A 20666-nucleotide genomic window follows, 5' to 3' on the forward strand; every position below is an offset into this window, starting at 1 on the left:
TCACAGACATTAAGATTCGTCCTTGGGATGCACTATTGTAGTCATTCTTCTTTTATGTTTCAGAGTAATTTTGTTACATCATTGCACATCCAATCACATGCGATGTTTTTTTTTTTTTGCAGAATCTGGATTGCATCTCTTTGATATTTTAACCAGAAATGATAATCTGATAGGGTTTTTTGGGCAGAAAACGAAAAGGAGCTTCATTTGACCATACTGAGCATGCTCGAATGCTTTGGAGCATGCGCAGATGCATCGCGTACCACTCGTTGATGGACATGGCAAAGTGATACTACGCCGGGTCTGTGTGTGTCTGTGTTGCTCGCCCCGCTTGAGGCGGCGGAGCTCGGGCTTTCGTTCGGGGTTGGGCCGCCGCTTTCCTTCCCTGTGGCGGGCGAAGCTGGGTGGTTCCGGGAGGCGGCGAGCCGAGCTTGGAGAGAAGCCAAAGCCAGCGGCTCCCAGCTCCGGGCGTTGGCGGGGCGGGGGGAGCCAGATGCTGCCTGATGCTGCCAGACCGAGCCCGGAGGCCCTGGCCCCGCGCCCCCCAGCTCAAGAAGGGGACCTGGCTGCTGCCCCTCCTCTCGGAGCCAGCGGGGGGCTCTGCGGTCCTCGGTGGGGGGCCCTTCTCTTTATTTAGGCCAAAGGGGTCCTCGGTGGAGGATGGTTCTTCTGCCCCCCCCCGCCACTGCCAGTGGGGATGATGGGAGTTGTAGTCCAACCAGCTCTGGGGAGGCCCGAATCTGGGAACAGGAGGCAAGGGGGCTGTTAGGAAAGGGGAGAAGCAGTAGGGTGATCTCCTGCTAACTGAGCCAAGAGGAGCCTTTTTAAAGTGGTGGTTTTCTTGGGGGTGGGGGAGCAACTGGTCCTCTCCATCCCTTGCACAGCATCCCTGCAGTGGTGACTTTCTTTCTTTCTGTGAGCCCTTTGGGGACAGGGAGCCATTGTATCTGTTTTTTTAATTATTTTTCTCTGTGTAAACTGCTTTGGGAACTTCAGTTGAAAAGCGGTATGTATAAATGTTCATAGTAGAAGAAGAAGGGAACCCCTCTCTTGGTCCCTTCCTCAGGTGTCCTTGGTGTTGTAGAAATGCCCCCCACATCAGTTTTCCCTCTAACAGGGATTCCCAGATGTTGTTGACTACCAGTCCCAGAATCCCCAGCTGCAATGGCTTTTGCTTGCGGATTCTGGGAGTTGTAGTCTACAACACGTAGGAATCCCTGTTAGACTGCCCCCCATATAGGCACATTGGAAGCTGCTTTCTACTGAGTTGGACCATCGGTCTGTATAGCTCAGTATTGTCTGCTCAGACAGGCAATGGTTCTCCAGGGTTTTAGATAGGGGTCTTTCCCAGTCCTGCCCAGGGATTGAAATGGGGAGTATCTGCGTGAAAACCAGACGCTGTATGAAGCTGTCCCTGGAGATATGTGTTTGGGGCAGGTCAGTAGCAAGGAGGGGAGCCTGATCCTGTACAAAGTGGTGGCTTAGTAGGAAGTTTAGTGCTGAGAGATCTTTCTGCTGTCCCCAGTTGGATACCAATATATATATTTTCTTTCTTTCTAGTATGATTCATTGACTGGAAAAGTTTCACCTGCTGCAGTTGCTAAAGGCACAGAAGCAATATCGGAACAAGCATGTTGGCAATCCTCATTAATAAACCTTCTCCTTAATGGACATGTTTGTAAAATACAGAGGCTGGAAATCAAGGACTGCTTCTGACATGGTGCAACCATATGTATGTTTACTCAGAAGTAAGTCCCATTTTGTGCAATAGGCCTTACTGCCATGTAAATGTGTGTAGGATTGCAGTCTCTTTTGGAGCTTTTTTAGCTTAATATATATAAACTTGATTTGTTCCAACCTCTGCTCTTCATCGAATATATTTCCATCCAATGCCACAAAGTAAACCCTGCATAAAGTGGAATGAAGCTTGTCCTTTATTTTTGAAATTAAATCTTAGGTGGAAGATACTTGACATCACTCCCAGGGAGGAAAGAATGGTTTTCAAAGATTGCTGTGGTCTTTGCATCAATCTCTGATCATAAGGATGTCTATGCAGAAAAATTCATGTTCAGTTGGAAAGGGGTTCATATTTCTCTTATTTTGGGGAAACGTCTAGCAATATCTGTGTAAATTACGTCCCTCTGTCTCACTATCAAGGAAAATAAATAATTTCTCAGTGGTACTGTATTCCTATTGCTTTTTTAAAAAGATTTAAAAAAAAAGATGATGTATTCATGATGAAGATGTAAATCTGATTTTAGACAAATTTAATGAGGATGTGACCAAATTAAGAAGTTTTGGAAAGTAGTGGGAAAGCTTATCCAAGAATGTTTGAAGAGAAGAGTTTGCTTTACTTATCAAATTGGTTCTTACTAAGTGCATTAAGGGTAGTTGGTGATTATGTCAACTTAGTGACTAATATCCTAACTCAGGCTTCCCCAAACTGTGGCCCTCCAGATGTTGCTGAACTACAACTCCCAGCATACCCAGCCACAATAAATTGTGGCTAGGGATGCTGGGAGTTGTAGTTCAGCAACATCTGGAGGGCCGCAGTTTGAGGAAGCCTGTCCTAACTGCAAGAATGCTAATTGGGAAAACTGGAAGTGCAGCAAAACTTCTCTGTTGAGGAAACTTCTCTCTGCTTGAAAAGAGTCTGAAACGTAATGATTATTCATAATCTGTCAGCAATTGACTGACAAGCTGGGAGAACAAATGCAATTCAAGTATTTTTTAAATACTTTTTTGTTTCCTTGTTATGATTAGTGCTTGTTAGGGATGTGGATAAACCGGCAGGGAGAAAGGGGGATACCTTTAAGGGTGGGGAAGGGTGCTCTTATCCTCCCTGCTGTGTTTCCCCTGCCGGCGCTGCACTTTAAAAGGGTCCAGTGGGGCAGCAGCGTACCTCTCTGCTGCCTCATTGCCTTGTAGGATCGGAAGTGACCAGAAGTACCCGATGTGCATGTGAGTGAGTGTGGCGTGCGCATGCCCGACGTGCTGCATTGGGGCGGCAGGGGGGGACTCTGCTGTTCCGCTGGACCCTTTTAAAGTCCAGCACTGGGGGAGGAAACATGGCGGGAAGGGGAAGAGCAGCCTCCCCCTCCCTTAAAGGTATCCCCCCACCGCCTTCGATCTGGCTGAACCACCTGTCTTTTGAACCTGTCCGGAGGCCCGTAAAAGTTAATTTGTCACTAGAATAACAGGTTTACGCAGAATAAATGCTCAAGTTTTGTATTTGTTATAGGTACTCAAATTAATATCGTAAGGTTTTGTTTGCTTTGATCTTTGGGTCTTGTGAAGTAGTAATTTAAGTAATCTTCAAGTTTTTAGATCTTGCCTTCTGAGTGTGTGTGTTTTTTGTGTGTGTGTTTTATATACATTTGGATGTATTTTGTCATCCAGACTTGTTCCAGATATAGACAATAAACCAGACTGTGTTACAAAACCTATCCCAAAGAGAATAAACAAGAAAAATGCAGACCCACCAGACACAATTTGAAAGGCTGAAAGTCAGTTATAATACTTCACAAAACCTAAGGTTGAAAGTAAGCATGCTTTATTTATAAAACAAGCTGAAAAAACTATATATAATTTAAAAATTGTATAGACAAAACAATTAACTTCTACAGGCTGTGTTTTGTGACTCTGTGAATACTGGTTAATTTCCATGTACTTGTGAAATAAATATATCCAGAGGGCAAATATTTATATTAGGTAATCAACAACAGCCTGATTTTACCATTACTTCTTCTTTTTTTAAAAGGTTGAAACAAGCCAGAATTTTCTTAAGGTTTGAAGGCTCCTTTCACTACCAAGCAGAAGATGAGGACGGTTCTTATGGTAGCAGAGAAGCCATCCCTGGCTCAGTCTATAGCCAAAATCCTTTCCAGAGGTAGGGAGAAAAGCACCCTTGTTCTCTTTATTCATCTTGCTGGTCGCTTTTACCGTATTTCTAAATAATACTATGTAAATGTAATAAATAAATAATAAATAAATAAATTTGGACTGCAGGCCCATTTACATGTACATGAAAATAAGTCTAATTAATTAATTTATATTTATTTATTAAAAGATTTAATATACCGCCCAGTCCACAGACTCAGGGTGGTGTACAAGGCAAGAACAGCATCTGAGATTTTTTTTAAAAAAGAGAGATTTAAAGGGCAAACACCTGGCGGAAAAGAAACATCTTCAATAAGATCTTAAAGGCTGAAAGGGAGGAGGCAGACCAAATTTGGGAGGGAAGAGAATTCCAAAGTTAAGGGGCGGCAACAGAGAAAGCCCTTCTACGGGTCCTAGTACTATGGACCTCTCTGAGACCAGGGACTGAAAGAAGGGCAACCTGGGAAGATCTTAACAGGACGGGACAGAATTGGCCTAATTGAATTCAGTGATATATAATTCTGAGTTTACTGCAATTGCAAATACACCACTATCAAGCTGTATGCAGCATTGGTCATTGGGTTATTTCTGAGTAGACACACATTGGATTATGTTGTGTCATTCACCAGGCATTAAATCACCCAAGGTCTAATAATCCAAAGTCCCTTTGAATAACAGCCCCTGAAGAGTTGTTATTTGGCTTGAAGGAGGTGTGGCCCAGCATTTTTGTCCTAGCAAACATTTTGAGCGAATGGGTTCCAGTGTTGCTGGAGGTGTATCTGTCTAAAAGGATTCTCGCTGTCCCTTGCCTCTCAAAATTAAGAGGCAGAAAATATAATATGTGGAAGGCCTCTTAGTACCCGTTGTTGATGTGACTTCTTGTCATAGGAAACATGTCCTCTCGCAAAGGACTAAATGGGGCATGTTCAGTCCATGAGTACACAGGATCGTTCACTGGACAAAGCGCCCGCTTCAAGATGACATCTGTGTGTGGTCATGTGATGACGCTGGATTTTATAGGTATGTCTTCTGCAGAATATGGGCAGCTGTTTGGAACAATTGTGCTACTCTCATTTAGGGACACAAAGGGGAAAAAATTGCTGCACAGTTTAGTGAAATGTTTAACCAGTTAAACTCTGGCATGTGCTGAACTGACAAAATCATAGGAACATAGGACGTTGCCATATACTGAGTCAGACCCGTGGTCCATCAAGCTCAGTTTTGTCTACACAGACTGGCAGCGGCAGTTCCAAGGTTGCAGGTAGGCATGTGCACGAAAATCTTCGGCGCCGACAGGGGTAGCACTTTAAGGGCGGGGGAGGGTGTACTCACCCCTCCCGCCGCATTTCCCCCGCCGGTGCGCTGTTGATTTTAAGCCCCTCGGGGCGGCAGCGTTCCTCCCTGCCGCCCCGTTTCCCCTGTCAGCTGGAAGTGGCCGGAAGTCGCGAGCGTGCGTGCACCCATTGTGTGCGCGCACCCTTCTGCCATGTGCACGCGCACGCACGATGGGCGCATGTGCACTCGCAACTGCCGGCCACTTCCGGCCGACAAGGGAAACGGAGCGGCAGGGAGGAACGCTGCCGCCCCGAGGGGCTTAAAATCAACAGCGCGCCGGCGGGGGAAATGCGGTGGGAGGGGTGAGTGCACCCTCCCCCGCCCTTAAAGTGCTACCCCTGTCGGTGTTTCGGCGCCGAAACTGCCCCCAGGGCCAAAATGTTTCGGAGGCCTTCATAATGGCCTCCAAAATGTTTCGGGCACAAGCCTAGTTGCAGGCAGGAGTCTCTCTCTGTTTTATCTGGAGATACCTGGGAGGCAACATATAACCTTCTGCGTGCAGGTGCTCTCCCTATGCCCTGAGGGGAATATCTTACGGTGCTCATATGTAGTCTCCCATTCAGATGCGAACCAGGGTGGGCCCTGCTTAGCAAAGAGGACCATTCATGCTTGCCACCAGAAGACCAGCTCTCTTTCCAAGGTCAGCATCTCCCTGAAGGTCAGGATGCAGAACCAGATGTGGGATTTGTTTCAGAGCCTTCCTTGTTTCACAAGGATAATTTGTGAACAGTGAAATAGGATAGCACACTGTGACTTTGGACTCCGTGTACTAGCCAATAAAGTAGATTGCGATTCTTGTGTGATGACACTGTCTTGTTGTGTTTATTGCAAGGTGAACCACGATAATTTGATCTGCATTTAATTACCTTGCCCTTCCTAGGCAAATATAACAACTGGGATAAAGTGGACCCTGCTGAACTTTTTAGTAAAGCCCCTACAGAAAAGAAGGAAGCAAATCCTAAACTGAACATGGTGAAATTCTTACAGGTATACTGAAAAAATAAATTAAAGAAGCACATGCTGGTTTCGTGTTTATTTCATATTGTGATAACTTCGGTTTTAAGCTGTAAAGAACCTGGATTTTAACTACAAATAATCAGCCTGTTTGAAAGATGTTCAGCCTATCCTCCCTAATGTGCTGGTTTTCAATGTGAAGGGAGGCTGCATGTTATGGTTCTGTTTTTGTAAGGAAGCATTCGAACCTGCCTCCTGAAGTGGTATAGTCCAGAAAAGGTCTTGCTATTTCATCCTGGTGACTGTAGAAGAACTATGGAAGAAAAATACATTTACATGGAAAGAAATAGGTACATGCCTGCTTTTCAGTTAATGGAGCATGTCTGTTCTATTTTAGGTGGAAGGGAGAGGCTGTGATGATATTGTTCTGTGGTTGGATTGTGACAAGGAAGGCGAAAACATCTGCTTTGAGGTACGATTCCTGTGGATTTTATATTTAACAACTTGATTTTAGTTGGTTAGAGTGTTTGTTGGAATGCAGTTGGTTGCATTTTAGCTGGTTAGTGCATTGGTGCCTTTAAAACACATTGAGCCCTTTCTCCCGATTGGAAGAAAGGGCTCAAAAGCGAGGAAGCCTCGAAATGCTTACCTCCCTCGCAGATGATCTCCCTGATGTTGCTGGGTGACAGATCTCCTGCCCAGATGACTGCTGGCTGCTCCCAGAAGCATGGAGGTTCGGGGGACCTGGAGGTGCCTGGAACTCCCATCATGCACTGCGCGAGTGCACGGTGCATTATGGGGAACCTCCCAACGCAGGCTGGGAGGCTACTCGTGTGTAGGTGCTGCACCAACACACCTCCAGGAGCCGCCTCGCTCTTGGCGGGTCACATGCGCAGCAAAGACCAGGTTTGGCTTTGCTGTGCATGCGAACAGCCTCGATATCTTTTAGATAATGAATGTTTTAATATTTTAATGCCTGAGTTTTCATGGGTTATAACTCACTTCCTCAGATGCTGGGTGAAAGTAAGGATGGTCAGTTTCAGGCAGGCAGTAACAAACTTTCCTTCTGCATTAGTAAAGTTAAGACTAAAAGGTGCTGCCTTGCTCTTTTTTGGATGTGTGTGACTGACTAGTGCGGCGTTTCACATTTATTTATACGTTACCTAGTTGCACTTTTTACAACTATCCTGTAGGGATTCTTGGCATTCTTGTACACATATTATAGATGGATGACAGAGGCTGAGAGAGAGTAACTTGCCTAAGGCAACTTCATGAATCCTTGGCAGAGATGAGATTTGGACCAGGGGCTTCTTCATTCATAATACAGCCTCATGACAATTGTAGACACAACCAACTATTTTTCTAGAAACGTTGGTTTAGTGTAGCAGTCTAATGAAGTTTTTGTGAAAGTTAGCCAACGCTGAAACAGGTAAATGCGTACAAGGTCATGTTTTGAACTCTACTTTTCTCCAGGCCTGAAAGCCAGGTGTAGAAAAGAACATCTCACATTCCTAGTTACAACCTGACCTCCTCATTTCTCAAACACCTTTTCCATGAGCTAATGTAGCATTTTAAAAGAGATCCTCAATCCAATTCGTGTCATTTTCATCACAGGAAAAGAATCTCTGTGTTCTGTGTGTGGTCTGTCTGGAACGTTTTGTGCAGAAATTCCATTGAACCTCTGAGAAGTGTGCCACTTTGCGGTTTTCTCAGCTCCCATATTTCCACAAGGCTTGGGCAGAAGATGCTCCTTGTGGCTTGCCCCCTCTCTGTTCATTTCTACTTGACTGGGGTTGGTATATGTGTGCTTATACTGACTTTCTTTGGGTGTTTTCTGTTGAGGTTCTGGATGCTGTTGCTCCTGTGATGAATAAGCCTCGTGGCAGTGAAAAGACGGTGTACAGAGCCAAGTTCAGCTCCATTACGGACACAGACATCTGCAATGCCATGAACCACTTAGGAGAGCCCAACCACAACGAGGCTTTGTCAGTGGATGCCCGGCAGGAGCTGGATCTCAGAATTGGCTGTGCATTTACAAGGTATCCCCACAGCCTTCCTTTGCTTAAGCCAATAACTGTCTTTCTGCCCTGGTGTGTTCTTCCTTGGTATTGGCTGGAAACTGGTCCAGGTGTTACACTTGCCACAGAGACTGGCAAGTTTTTATCTTCCCCCAACCATATTCTTTGGTAGGTGTTTGGTGGTAGGAGGGGAATATGGAAATTCAGGACATGATGACCACAAACTCACACTCTGAATGCATGCGCATGCACACACTGCCTTGATACTGCTGCCCAGGACAAAAAACTCATTCCGCACACAGATGAAAAAAATCCGAGAGAACACTGTTGCCTCTGTGTAAGCAGATTTAGGCAGTAGAGTTCAGACTGCACCGCTTCAGACAACTAGCCCCTTCCCAGACAGCGATTTTACTTTGCTTCACAACGGAAGGGCAGGTGTGCATTCACATATCGTCCAGATTTATGTCAGAGTCCCCACGAGCTATCGGGGAGCACTCCATACACGATTCGGGTTTTTCATTGTGCCCTGGCGCTTAGCCTGATTTATGTCCGGGGTAAAAATAATCCACTTGATGCGTCTGTTTGGGGGCGGGGGCAAGTTTGAAATACCCGATATGCCCCGTAACACGCAGTACTTCACCCCTCCTAATCCCCGCAGTAAAGCCTGCTGTTTGGCGAAAGCTCCTCGTGAGGGGTACCACATTTAAGTGCTCCTCCACCTGAAAGCTTCCTGCAGGCAGGAAGCTAGCATTTCCCGTTTCGGCCCAGCCCCCTGCCCCATCTGGTTTTCTGTTTGCAGGGCCTTTGAAACATGTGATCCCTCACCTATCGTCAGAAGTCGTCTGGGACAATAAAAGCCTCTTTCACCTGCAGCGCTTTTACTGCCCCGCCATTCCTCCACCTTGCTTTGCATAGAGTGTCGGTCAGGCTTGCGAGATTGTCGAAGCATTGTACAAGAGCATTGCGCAGTCAGGAAACTGCACGCCTTTGTTATTCTGCCTGAAATTCTAGCAGTCTAGCCCCGGCTCTCTTCTGGCAGTCTTTTGTAGCAGCTTTTGATAACTTCAGTCTCGGTAATTTTTTGTTTGAAATGATAAGACTGGTCATTGACCTCCTATGGGAAGTTCTACAAACAAGGATGACTATGTCATCCGCAAATTCCCCCCAAGTAGTTGTATGTTTGGGAAACTCATGTTACGGATCACGATTTTTATGCCGTTATGTGGAAATCCATTGATATTTAAAGTAGATTATCGTGTTCTTTTTTTCTCTTTTCAAATTCAATTTTTATTAATTTTAACAATAATAATATTGTCATTGGTTACAAATAGACAGAAGTGGACTTCCCGCACACATCTCTTCGTGAATCATCAGCTATGAAGTTTACCCTTGCTATAATAATAGTTCAAAACATAAATTTAAACCCTTACAAACACAGCTAATCTACCCAACCTGCAGTTTTTTACTAAATTTCGAACCCTGCTGTAAAGTCCATAGTAGGAAAATAGTTCTTTAGATACAACAAGAATGGTTTCCAATCTTCTTTGAAGCATTCCAAATTTTGGTCTCTTATTAGTGTTGTAAGTTTTGCCATCTCCACATATTCCAAAGATTATCGTGTTCTTTTAACACTTAAATTTGTGTTCTTTTTTTTAGGTTTCAGACAAAATACTTCCAAGGGAAGTATGGCAATTTAGACAGCTCACTCATTTCCTTTGGGCCTTGTCAAACTCCAACACTGGGATTTTGTGTGGAGCGACATGATAAAATCCAGTCTTTCAAGCCTGAAACCTACTGGGTGCTACAAGCTAAGGTTCGCTATAGTCACCATTCTGTCTCCTTAGGCATCTTATCGTTACTAGCGAAAACAATTTCTCTTTAGTCCAGGTTTCAGAATCTATTCGGTAGTCTGCGAATAAGCTTTCATGGAACGGGCTTTGAGTTACCCTAAGCCAGGTCTGCATGTCTTCGGCTGCTGTAGCTGTTCTACTACAACTCCCTTCCTCAGCCACAGTGGCCAGTAGGGCTGATGGGAGTTGTAGTCCAACATCTGCTGGAGTGTCCATGTTGTTCACTCTGGAGCTGGATAACGACAAGAGAAGGGCCAAAGGATTACAGTAGCCACAGGCTGATGCTCATCTAATGATGACTTTTTGACTAATGCCTCCAGACAGTGATAACGATTTACTGGTGCAGGCTGGAATGGAAACTAGGTTGCTTTTCAAATGCACATGGTTATGACTCCTTCCCTGTGTTCAGCAGTGATAGATTTTTTTTTTAAATCTAGAATTGTAATAAGCCAGTCTCAATGCAGTGATTTAATATAATTATGAGTGGATTTTTGACTTAAGAGAATTAGTTCAATGCAGCCGCATCATTGACCACAAATAGTGAATCTTCCTTTCACTAGTAAAAAGGTTGTGCATACAGAACTGTGTTTGGGTGACTGACATGTCACTTCATGTTGAGAACACTAAAATATGCAGTTGCAGTGATTCAGTTGGGCGGCCCAGCAAAGACAGAATAGGTTATTACTGGAGAGGAATTGAAGATTCTTCAATTCTTGAAGAAAAAGGAGAGCTGGTCTTGTGGCAGCAAGCATGACTTGTCCCCTTAGCTAAGCAGGGTCTGCCCTGCTTGCATATGAATGGGAGACTTGATGTGTGAGCACTTTAAGATATTCCCTTCAGGGGGTGGAGCTGCTCTGGGAAGAGCATCTAGGTTCCAAGTTCCCTCCCTGGCTTCTTCAAGATAGGGCTGAGAGAGATTCCTACCTGCAACTTTGGAGAAGCCACTGCCCATCGGTGAAGACAATACTGAGCTAGATGGACCTATGGTCTGACTCGGTATATGGCAGCTCCCTATGTTCCCAAGATACTCTTCCTTTTCTGGGTTATAGCCTTAAAAAGTTAGTTGTGACTAAGCACCACTGAAATCAATGAGACATGTTAGTCATGACTAATTTAAGTCCCATTAATTTCAGTGGGACTTCTGAATCCCAACTCCCTTGTGATGAAGCCCACGGTATTCTTTCCTCCTCCAAGGTTAACCATGAAAAAGAGAGTTCTTTGACTCTGGACTGGGACAGAGTGAGGGTGTTTGACAGAGAGATTGCTCAGATGTTCCTAAACATAACAAAGGTGACAAAGGAAGCAAAGGTAAGAATACAGAATTGTGAAATCTGGACTGGATTCCTCTTTACAAATCCCTGATATTGCAATGCTAAATGTAAGCACCCCCAGGGTGTCACTAGGGGGTGGCCCATGGGGCACAGGCCCCGAATCTCCTCAGCCATCTCCTGCCTCCGTGACCTCTTCCAGAAAGGACCTCGCCCTCTGCTGTTTCCGCCTTCAGATGTGTTGTATTCCAGACTTTAAAAACATGAGATTATTCTTGGGAGGTCTGATTGAGATTAATAATCAAAAAGGTGGTTGTGGGCCTGGACCCTGGATCTTTTAAGTACCTAGCAACACCCCTAGCAGTAGTTATGCTGTATAGAGCCTTGGCTGCAGAGGAAGGAAATAATAGAAATTCCAGCCATTCCGTGGCTCCGCTTGTTGGGTATCCTAAAGGTAAAGATAAAAATGTGTCAGCTCCTGGCGCCCACAGAGCCCTGTGGTTGTCTTTGGTAGAATACAGGAGGAGCTGACCATTGCCTCCTCCCGCTCAGTGTGAGATGATGCCTTTCAGCATCCTTCTATATTGCTGCTGCCTGATATAGGTACCAGCGGGGATTTGAACTGTCAGCCTCTGGCTCGCTAATCAAGTCATTTCCCCGCTGTGCCATTAGGTGGCTTTGGGTATCCTACACTAAATGTAATCAGAGCTTTTTAAAGGGAAGTTTTCTCTTGTAGGTCGAATCTGTAAGTAAGAAGGAGAAGGCTAAGCAAAGACCTCTGGCTCTGAATACTATGGAAATGCTAAGAGTTGGCAGCGCTGCTTTGGGTAAGCATGTAGCATACCACACTTCAAAGGTGTGTCTTGGAAACGTTTTGGAACTCCAGATGACAGAGAGTGCTGCAAAATACGAAGAGAATCATTAGTCATAAGCAAGGCCTCCAGAATTGCCGTCCCGTCCCTTGACAGCTCTTTTCCGTCTGGGTAGACTGACATTTATGTCCTAAATGGTGGAGTGGCTCCTCTTTTTCCCTCCTGGAGAGACTGCAAAGAGGCTGAGATCCTGTGCAATGGCTTAAGCTCTATTGAATTGAGTGGGATTTACCTCTGAGTAAATACACAGAGGACCAGGCTGCAACACCATCCCTTACTGACTCAGCGTTTTCCCAGGCATCTGCTGCTGCATTCATTGTGGGGAGCGTCACTACCACAAGAATAGTACAATATATATCTCCTCCTTCTATCCTCTGTCCCTTTATTTTTGTGTTGGGTTTCTATCCTAAAAAGCAAATGAGAGGAAAAACAAAGGGTTTGTGTGTGATTGATCAAAGCCAGGGAAGGAAATTAGACAAATCTTGGAAAAAGTTTAATTTCAGTGTAAATCCAAAAAAGGCACACCACTTTATTTGTAAACATGTAGTGGCTAAACCAATGCATAGTTTTAGATATATATTTTAAAAGATGCATATCTTGCTTTTAGGAATGGGACCACAACATACTATGCAAATAGCCGAACGGTTGTATACTCAAGGTTACATTAGTTACCCTCGTACAGAAACGACCCATTATCCTGAAAACTTTGACTTGAAGGGCTCTCTGCGACAGCAAGCTAATAACCCTTACTGGGCAGAAACAGTAAGTGTGTAAAGTGAAACGTTGTTGTTGATATATTGGAAATGCAACATCAAAAAGTGATTGTACTGAAATGGCACTGTGCTCTCAAAATCGCATATAAACACTGGAAAATGGAGTATGATCCAGTGAGATTTAAGGACTTCTAAGTCCCACCAGTTTCAGGGGCAGAATTTTGTGCAGGAGACCCTTCACCTTTGCGGGTTATCTCCTGTGGCCATCTCCAAGAGAGGGCTGAGAGAGAACCTCCTGCCTGCAACCTTGGAGAAGCCGTTGCCAGTCTGTGAAGACAATACTGAGCTTGATAGACCAAGGGTCTGACTCAGTAGATGGCAGCTTCCTCTGTTCCTTCCCACCTCCGAGCAGGGAGGGAAAGGAGGAGGAGGTGAAAGCTGGGCGCATCCTGCCACTTCCTTGCTTGGCCCGATGGGTCACAGAGCAGTGTGCTCCTCAGGAGCTTCTGGGAGTTGTGGTCCGAACATCACCTGGCAGTGAGGCACCTGGCTGATGACAGAACTGCATTTCCCAACAGCCTTTGCTCTGGGCTGCCCCTCTGTATATTACGGCTGAAGCAAGGGTGCATGTGCTTCCTTGTCGGGACCAGTGGTGATTGTCGAGGCTTGCTGAGGCGGACTTTTGGCTGCTGTTTATCACGTATATACCCTGTGGGGAATAAAAAAGGTGCAGGCAGTCTACAGGCTTCTAAACATAAGCGCTAACTGTACTCGTGGGTGGGGTATGTCCATGAAAATATGGCTCCTTTCGCTGGATCCTGCCCAATGCGCAACCCACAGTTTGCGCGTTCTTGTTTTCTCTTCTTCCTCCTTAGGTGAAAGCATTACTGTCCGAAGGCATCAACAGGCCAAGGAAAGGCCACGATGCTGGTGATCATCCCCCGATAACGCCAATGAGAGCTGCCAGTGAAGCAGAACTAGGTATCTGTCTGTAAATTTAGACTCCTAAGAAACGGTTGATGGACCTCAGGAAAAAGTCTGGACTTCCTATCTGCTCTTTGGGAGCACTCTTCTGTAACTCTTTTTGGTATTAAAAAATTGTAAACTGCCTCCTTGGCAGAAATATGTATTTACTGAATAAGTTGGCCCTTTGTGATCTACACAGCTCAGGAGAAATAAATAATCTGTATCTCTCCAGGTGGTGACGGATGGAGACTGTACGAATATATTACTAGGCACTTCATTGCCACTGTCAGTGCGGACTGCAAATACCTCCAAACCACCATTGCGTTCAGCATCGGTCCTGAACGTTTTACTTGCATAGGGAAGATGGTCATTTCACCAGGTAAGGAGCAAAACACTGCATTCTGTGGTCTTCAGCTGAGAGAGATGCATTGGGAGTCTCTGCTGGCTGCAAAGGGTACGTGCAGTGTGTAAGCCTGCTTCCTTAGCTTCGTACCCCATGGCATCTCCTCCAATGAGTACCGAAAAGGCCGCCTTATCATCTTTGAACTGTTACACCCATTAAAGTGGACCGACTTCTTGACTGTACCGGGTTTGAGCAATAAGGGCATGTGGAGAGAGGTTCAAGCCTTCGAACCGGCCCGTGTTTGAACCTGTTTGGTGGCCCTTAAAAGGGCCTCCGAACAGGTTCGCGCACATCCCTTCTAGGTAGCTGCTCCACAGTTGTGCCATTTCCTTCCCTCGGGGGTCCATCAAAGTCTGAGCTTGTAGCCTTTCTGGAGGAGCCGTCCTCCTGGGTTGCATTCAGTGACCATGTTGAACCAGGAATGCGGTGACACTAATTGTGTGTGTGTGTTTTTCATTATATGTGTGGTGTGTTTGTTTATTGTTACCCACCTCAAGCACTTGGGAGGGATAACAGGGCTGTTTAATTTGAGAATTTTGCTAAATGGCTGTTTAGCAGAAATAGGTCCCAATGAAAGTGAAAGAGCAAAGAACAAAATTCTGAGTGCTTGAGATGTTGCAGGCCTAAATTACCCTCCACTCATACTGGGGAGGAAATCATGGCAAAAAACTCACGTCTTTCAGTGGGTTAGTTGGTTTGTATTGAGGCAGCAGCGAAAACAAGGAACTCTTACGTTTCTGTATTTGTTCTATATCTCCAGAATAGTGTGAGCTGGAAACATGTTTGGGATTTTTGTAGAAGTTAGTAGTTATCAGCACAGTTGCTTTATGTTGTTGCAGCAGTCATGGTAAGAATGTATATTTCAGGGCTATTTTTTGGTTCACGCTTCCGAGGGACTTGAGTTTGGGGAAATGCACACGCAAGGCATCAGTATAGCTACAGTGAATGGGGAAAACACAGCATTGCTTTTCCAGCGTCTTGTGAGGGGAGGGTATTGCTGACTCTGCATACTAAATCTGATTGGGAATAGACAGTGCAAAAAAAAAAAAGCACGCCAGAGATTCCCTAGGAGTTCAGTGGCAACAGGTTAGGGTGTGGGCATTAGGAAAGCAGGAACCCAAGTCTTTTAGTGTGTTGACTTCACTACAGGTTTCACCGAGGTCATGCCCTGGCAGAGCATTCCACCAGAAGAGAGTCTTCCCAGCTGTGAGAAAGGAGATACCTTCCCCATCGGTGAAATAAAACTGCTGGAAAAGCAAACTAGTCCTCCGGATTACCTGACTGAAGCAGAGCTTATCACTCTGATGGAAAAACATGGCATTGGTAGGAACTGCCCTCCCTAGTCACATGTTTTAATACCCCATCCTCATGTTGGAGAACGAGAGTTGTTTTCATCCGTTTAATAAAGATCTGAGTTTTCTTCAAATATTAGTAAACTAGCTGACCTGGTGCAGATCATCTGTGCCCCTAGTTCTCCCTGTCTCTCCCCCCATCTCCTTTTCATTCTCCCTCGGCGGCCAACCTGGCTGCCACTTCTCCCCGCTACTGCTTCTCCTGGCGGCCAGGCCATCCTTCATTTGGGCCGGCAAGCGGGCCGGAGAGGGAGTGCGCCACCCTCTCTGCTGCCTGCTCGCTGGTTTCGCTCGCCTGCCCACCAGCCAGCTGGCTTTTTCCACCTGGCGGGCTGGGCCATTTTTCCTTTTGGCCGGCAGGCCGGCCGGAGAGAGAGGCTCTGCTGCCTGGCTGCCGCAATAGTTTTTTTGCCTGCCCCCCGCTTTCTCTGCCTGGTGGCAGCGGCCATTTACTGCCATTCTTACGCGGCTGCCTTCACCATTTCCTTCCCCCCGCCCGTACCCGTGGCTGTCTGACAGCTGCTCGTGAACTTTATTTATTATTTCTCTGTGTAAACCGCTCTGAGCCATTTTTGGAAGGGCGGTATAGAAATCGAATTAATAATAATAATAATAATAATTAATAACTCTTGCGAGAGCTGCCACACATAGGATTAGCCATGGGTACGTCTTAGAGACATAAATTTAAAGAAAGGAGAAGAATGTGCCCTTGAAGATGGGCAAGTGTCTGTGCAGACAGCTATATTTTCAGGCTTATTGTATTGTATTCATAAAATCTTTCCTCCTGGTTTTGTCAAATCCCACCACGTCATAACTGGGTACTTTTTCTACTTCCATTAGAGAGCAGGAAACTTGAAATAGTCTGGGGGAAAAGGCTTCATAAAGAATGGGTGGAGATGTGTTTCTTGTACGCAAGACATGAAAAAGAACGAGATTTTCATTTCAGGACTTGGGGAGCAAATGCGCGGGTAGGACATATAGAAAGCTACAAACTGGTGCTTTGAATGTATGTTTTAGGAACGGATGCCAGTATCCCAGTTCACATTAACAACATCTGCCAGAGGAACTACGTCACTGTGGAGAGCGGCCGCAGGCTGAAACCTACCAACCTGGGCATTGTTTTGGTCCATGGCTACTATAAAATAGGTTCGTCTGCATACAGTTTTCTGTGCATTTTGAGCCTACTTTCCTCCTGGAAAAGCACTATAAGTAATGCTTTGTGATCAGATGATAAAGGATAATATATAGATTTAAATAATAAACACACTCATCCCTTGCCAACTGCGGTTCTCCCAAGCACGGTTTAGAGTATCCACGATTGGGAAATTGTGACAGGTCTTGCCAACCACTACCCGAATATCCGTGGTTTGGTGAGATTTTTTTGTAATTGGGGTGGGGGGTTCGGAGTTGATTACTGGGGGGTCCCCCTCATTCCTTTAGCTGATTTAAAGTGATGATTTAAAGGAATTCCAGGTGATTTTGGGCTATTTTTTTTCACACACCCCTCCGTATTTTTCGGTCTTTGCGCGACCACGATTCCCCTAACCCCGTTTCCAACGCTTTTCAATTGCTCACTGACAGCAAGGGTTTCCCGGAACCTAACCCTCGCGTTTGGCGAGCGATATTGACTTCCAGTGGTTAAAACTTCTCTCTCCCTCCGTTTTTTCTCTTAGATGCAGAGCTTGTGCTTCCCACAATCCGCAGTGCAGTAGAGAAACAGCTCAATCTGATTGCTCTCGGTAAAGCAAATTATCACCAGGTCCTGGAGCACACCCTGGATATCTTCAAAAGAAAGTTTCACTACTTTGTTGACTCAATTGCTGGTAAGGGTTTTGTCACACTTAGAGCTTTCAAGCCTCAGATATTGTACTAAAGCAGCTAAGCAGGGTATGCAGAATGTTCTGCTGATTTTTTCCCTTCCCCCAAGAGGTTCAATATATTTCTTTTAAGAAAGGCACCTAACAATGAAGTTAATCTTTTCACCCTATAACTCAGGCCTTTAACTGTTCCTGCAGTAGTAGTTTGCTACTAAACCAGGGGCTGCTCTTGAAATTGTGTTAAATTCATGTCACACTTCAACAAAAAAGCAAAGTTTGATAACTTTGTAGTATTTACTGCACTCTAATGCCCACCTATTACTCCTCTCTGGAGCCTGCCACAAATGTCTGTGCGTGCGCACACACCCAAATTTCACAGCTGGAATAAATGGGGGGCGGGGGGGGATTGCATTCCTAATCATAGTTGGAAGTTAGTTCTGTTAACCTCAGTGATACTTACTTCAAAGTCAGTAAAGTTTGCTTGCATTTCAGAATTCATTCTGATTGTTAGGTGCAGAATTTGAAAATACTTGTTGCTGCTATTATAATATTTATATACCACTTTTCAACAAATGAAGTTACTGGAATTTATCGGAAAATTACTCATGCACGCACAGCACAAATTTGCCACTTAAAACTATCCACATAGTAGAAAGGTTTTGTGTCTATTTTTTTTTCATCCATTCACTTGGGTGTCTTTTCGGGCTCTGAGCAAGGAGTAGTTGTGGAAGTGATGAGTTCCAACATTTCTGTGACTTGTTTTTGGCAGGTATGGATGAGTTGATGGAAGTGTCTTTTTCCCCACTTGCTGCCACAGGCAAGCCCCTTTCCCGCTGTGGAAAATGTCATCGTTTTATGAAGTATATCCAGGTACAGCGAACCTAGAATTTAACAAAATGCCAGGGAACAGTTTCTCAGAGAAATAGCTGCTAAAAGAATCCTGCAAATGGCAGGTGACACCTCCAGGTCGCATGAAGCGATTTAGGTTTTCTGTCTTTTGTCAAATAAAGCGTTGTAAAATTGGAGGAGGAAAAGTCAACATCAGTTTAGAGTGTTTTTCTTTATCCCTTCCAGGCCAAGCCGAGCCGTCTGCACTGCTCGCACTGTGACGAGACATACAGCCTTCCCCAGAACGGGACCATCAAGCTGTACAAAGAGTTGCGCTGTCCCCTGGATGACTTTGAACTGGTGCTGTGGTCCTCGGGATCGAGAGGGAAAAGCTACCCACTGTGTCCTTACTGCTACAACCATCCCCCTTTCAGAGACATGAAAAAAGGTTAGGCTCCCTATAGTGAAATGTAGATGGGTGCGGGCGTTTTCCGACACACTTTGAATCACTGTGTAGTTTCAAGACCAAGATTGCTGCAGTTTATTTTTATTTAGTGTATTTCTATACCGCCCCAAACGCAAGTTCTCTGGGTGGGTGGTATCAAGTTGGTATCAAGCATGATTAAAAAGTCCATATTCTTAGTCTTGGGAACCAGTACTGATGGTAGATTTTCCCTGGAGGCCGTTCCCGAGTGAAGAATCGTTTTGGAAATGCACAGAGTTGTGTATGAAAGTGAATCGCCGTGCTCCCTGCTAGTCTGGCATGTTTTGTCCTCCTCTCTTTCCTCAGGAATGGGCTGCAACGAATGCACTCACCCCACCTGCCAGCACTCGCTGAACATGCTTGGCATCGGCCAGTGTGTGGAATGTGAGAACGGAGTCCTGGTGCTTGACCCAACCTCCGGACCCAAGTGGAAGATGGCCTGCAACAAATGCAACGTGATTGTACACTTCTTTGAAAACGCACACAAGGTGCGGGTGTCAGCAGAGACCTGCGAATCCTGTGATGCCGCCTTGGTGGACGTAGATTTTAATAAGGCCAAATCTCCCCTCCCGGGCAATGAGACCCAACACTCGGGCTGCGTGTTTTGTGACCCTGTTTTCCAGGACCTGGTGGAACTCAAGCATGCAACCATGAAGCATCCTATGCATCGTGGAGGACAGGGGAAAAGACAGGGCCGTGGAAGAGGGAAAGGCAGGAGACCTGGAGGAAGACCCAACCCAAAGAAACCCAAAGACAAAATGGCTGCTCTCGCGGCTTATTTTGTTTGATGCCCCGATACGCTACTTATTAAATAATAAAAATTCAGACCAACTCTGTTTCCATTTATCTTGCCAATCATTTTAACAAATAATAAAACCTTGAATTCACTTATCTGTCTTGGTCCAATAAGACATATAGTGTTCCTTTCTTCGGCTGCAGTCTTGGACACAGGCTGTTTTAAAATCTCATTGGAGTCAATGAAATTTAATTCACAAGCCAACTGTGCTTGGGATTTCAACGTTGGTCTTTTCTAAGTTTTATACATGCCCCCATGAGCCTTTATTCAGATGGTATGTCAGTTGCCTTGTTTGTCCTGACACAGTTATGCAAAGTAGTGTTGATTACCTGTTCAGCTGCTACTGGAGTACCGAAAAAGACAAAGTTTTGAGTTAAACACCACTCTTCATCTGACTGCAATAGAATAAACATGCAGCTGTCTCATCTCTGTAAAAGGGAAGGTTGAAACTGGACAAATGGTTGGAATCTGTTTTGAAATAGGACAAGCTGTCGATGCAGATTCTGAGTCCTGTAGGGGAGCTAAATGCTCATCCTAACATGGAACCAAATGTGTTTTATTCACCAAAAAGATAAGCTTTTGGGCTATATACTTTTTGATGTGCTTTTTCAAAATGTCTTCTGCATTACAAATGTCTGTAAAACTGAGTTCAGCTAAGGATGGAAGAAAGTGCGTGTATAAATAATATAAACATTTTGTGCAGGAAGCCAGAGAAGCCATCAAGGATCAGAAAAACCAGTGTCTCATGGTACCCGAAGCCTCACAGATTTGTAGCCAAATTGGTGCCCATTTGGTTAGATGAAATTTGATGAACAACTTGAAGTGTTCTGTTAGTAGAGACGCACAGAGAAAAACTTTTAAATTCTGTTTTCCCTGTCTGCATGTGTGAGAGATTGGCAGTTTGATGAGACTGGGAAGCACCCAGGCTGAGTTATCCATGAGTAAATCCCATTGAGGTGCAGCCGGGTCCTGCAGTTAGCCCCGAGTAACTTCTCATATGAACACAATGAAAGTCTATATACTTTTCAACAAAAAAGTTCACTTTTATTTCTTATTTATTTGATTTCTATACCGGCCTTCCAAAAATGGCCCCGGGGGCGGTTTGCACAGAGAAATAATAAATAAATAAGA

General features: G+C 45.0%; 1 protein-coding gene across 7 annotated transcripts; it reads left to right on the top strand.

The window, feature by feature from the left end:
• Positions 1-173: 173 nt before the first annotated feature.
• On the top strand, positions 174-19575 carry TOP3B (DNA topoisomerase III beta). Of its 7 annotated transcripts, none has more exons than XM_053279462.1 (19): positions 174-301; positions 1561-1748; positions 3761-3889; positions 4768-4899; positions 6095-6201; positions 6566-6640; positions 8011-8207; positions 9843-9999; positions 11231-11344; positions 12041-12131; positions 12784-12938; positions 13765-13870; positions 14088-14234; positions 15408-15581; positions 16628-16756; positions 17284-17433; positions 18197-18297; positions 18502-18703; positions 19046-19575. In XM_053279462.1, exons 3-19 carry the CDS (start codon positions 3820-3822, stop codon positions 19525-19527), a joined length of 2589 nt encoding a protein of 862 aa, XP_053135437.1. In that variant the 5' UTR covers positions 174-301; positions 1561-1748; positions 3761-3819; the 3' UTR covers positions 19528-19575. The 7 variants fall into 7 exon arrangements, with proteins under 7 accessions (XP_053135437.1, XP_053135436.1, XP_053135443.1 ...); XM_053279461.1 differs by having other exon boundaries at positions 280-612; XM_053279465.1 differs by having other exon boundaries at positions 292-307.
• Positions 19576-20666: the final 1091 nt, after the last annotated feature.

The sequence above is a fragment of the Hemicordylus capensis genome, chromosome 15, assembly GCF_027244095.1.
Source record: "Hemicordylus capensis ecotype Gifberg chromosome 15, rHemCap1.1.pri, whole genome shotgun sequence".
Lineage (NCBI taxonomy): Eukaryota > Metazoa > Chordata > Lepidosauria > Squamata > Cordylidae > Hemicordylus > Hemicordylus capensis.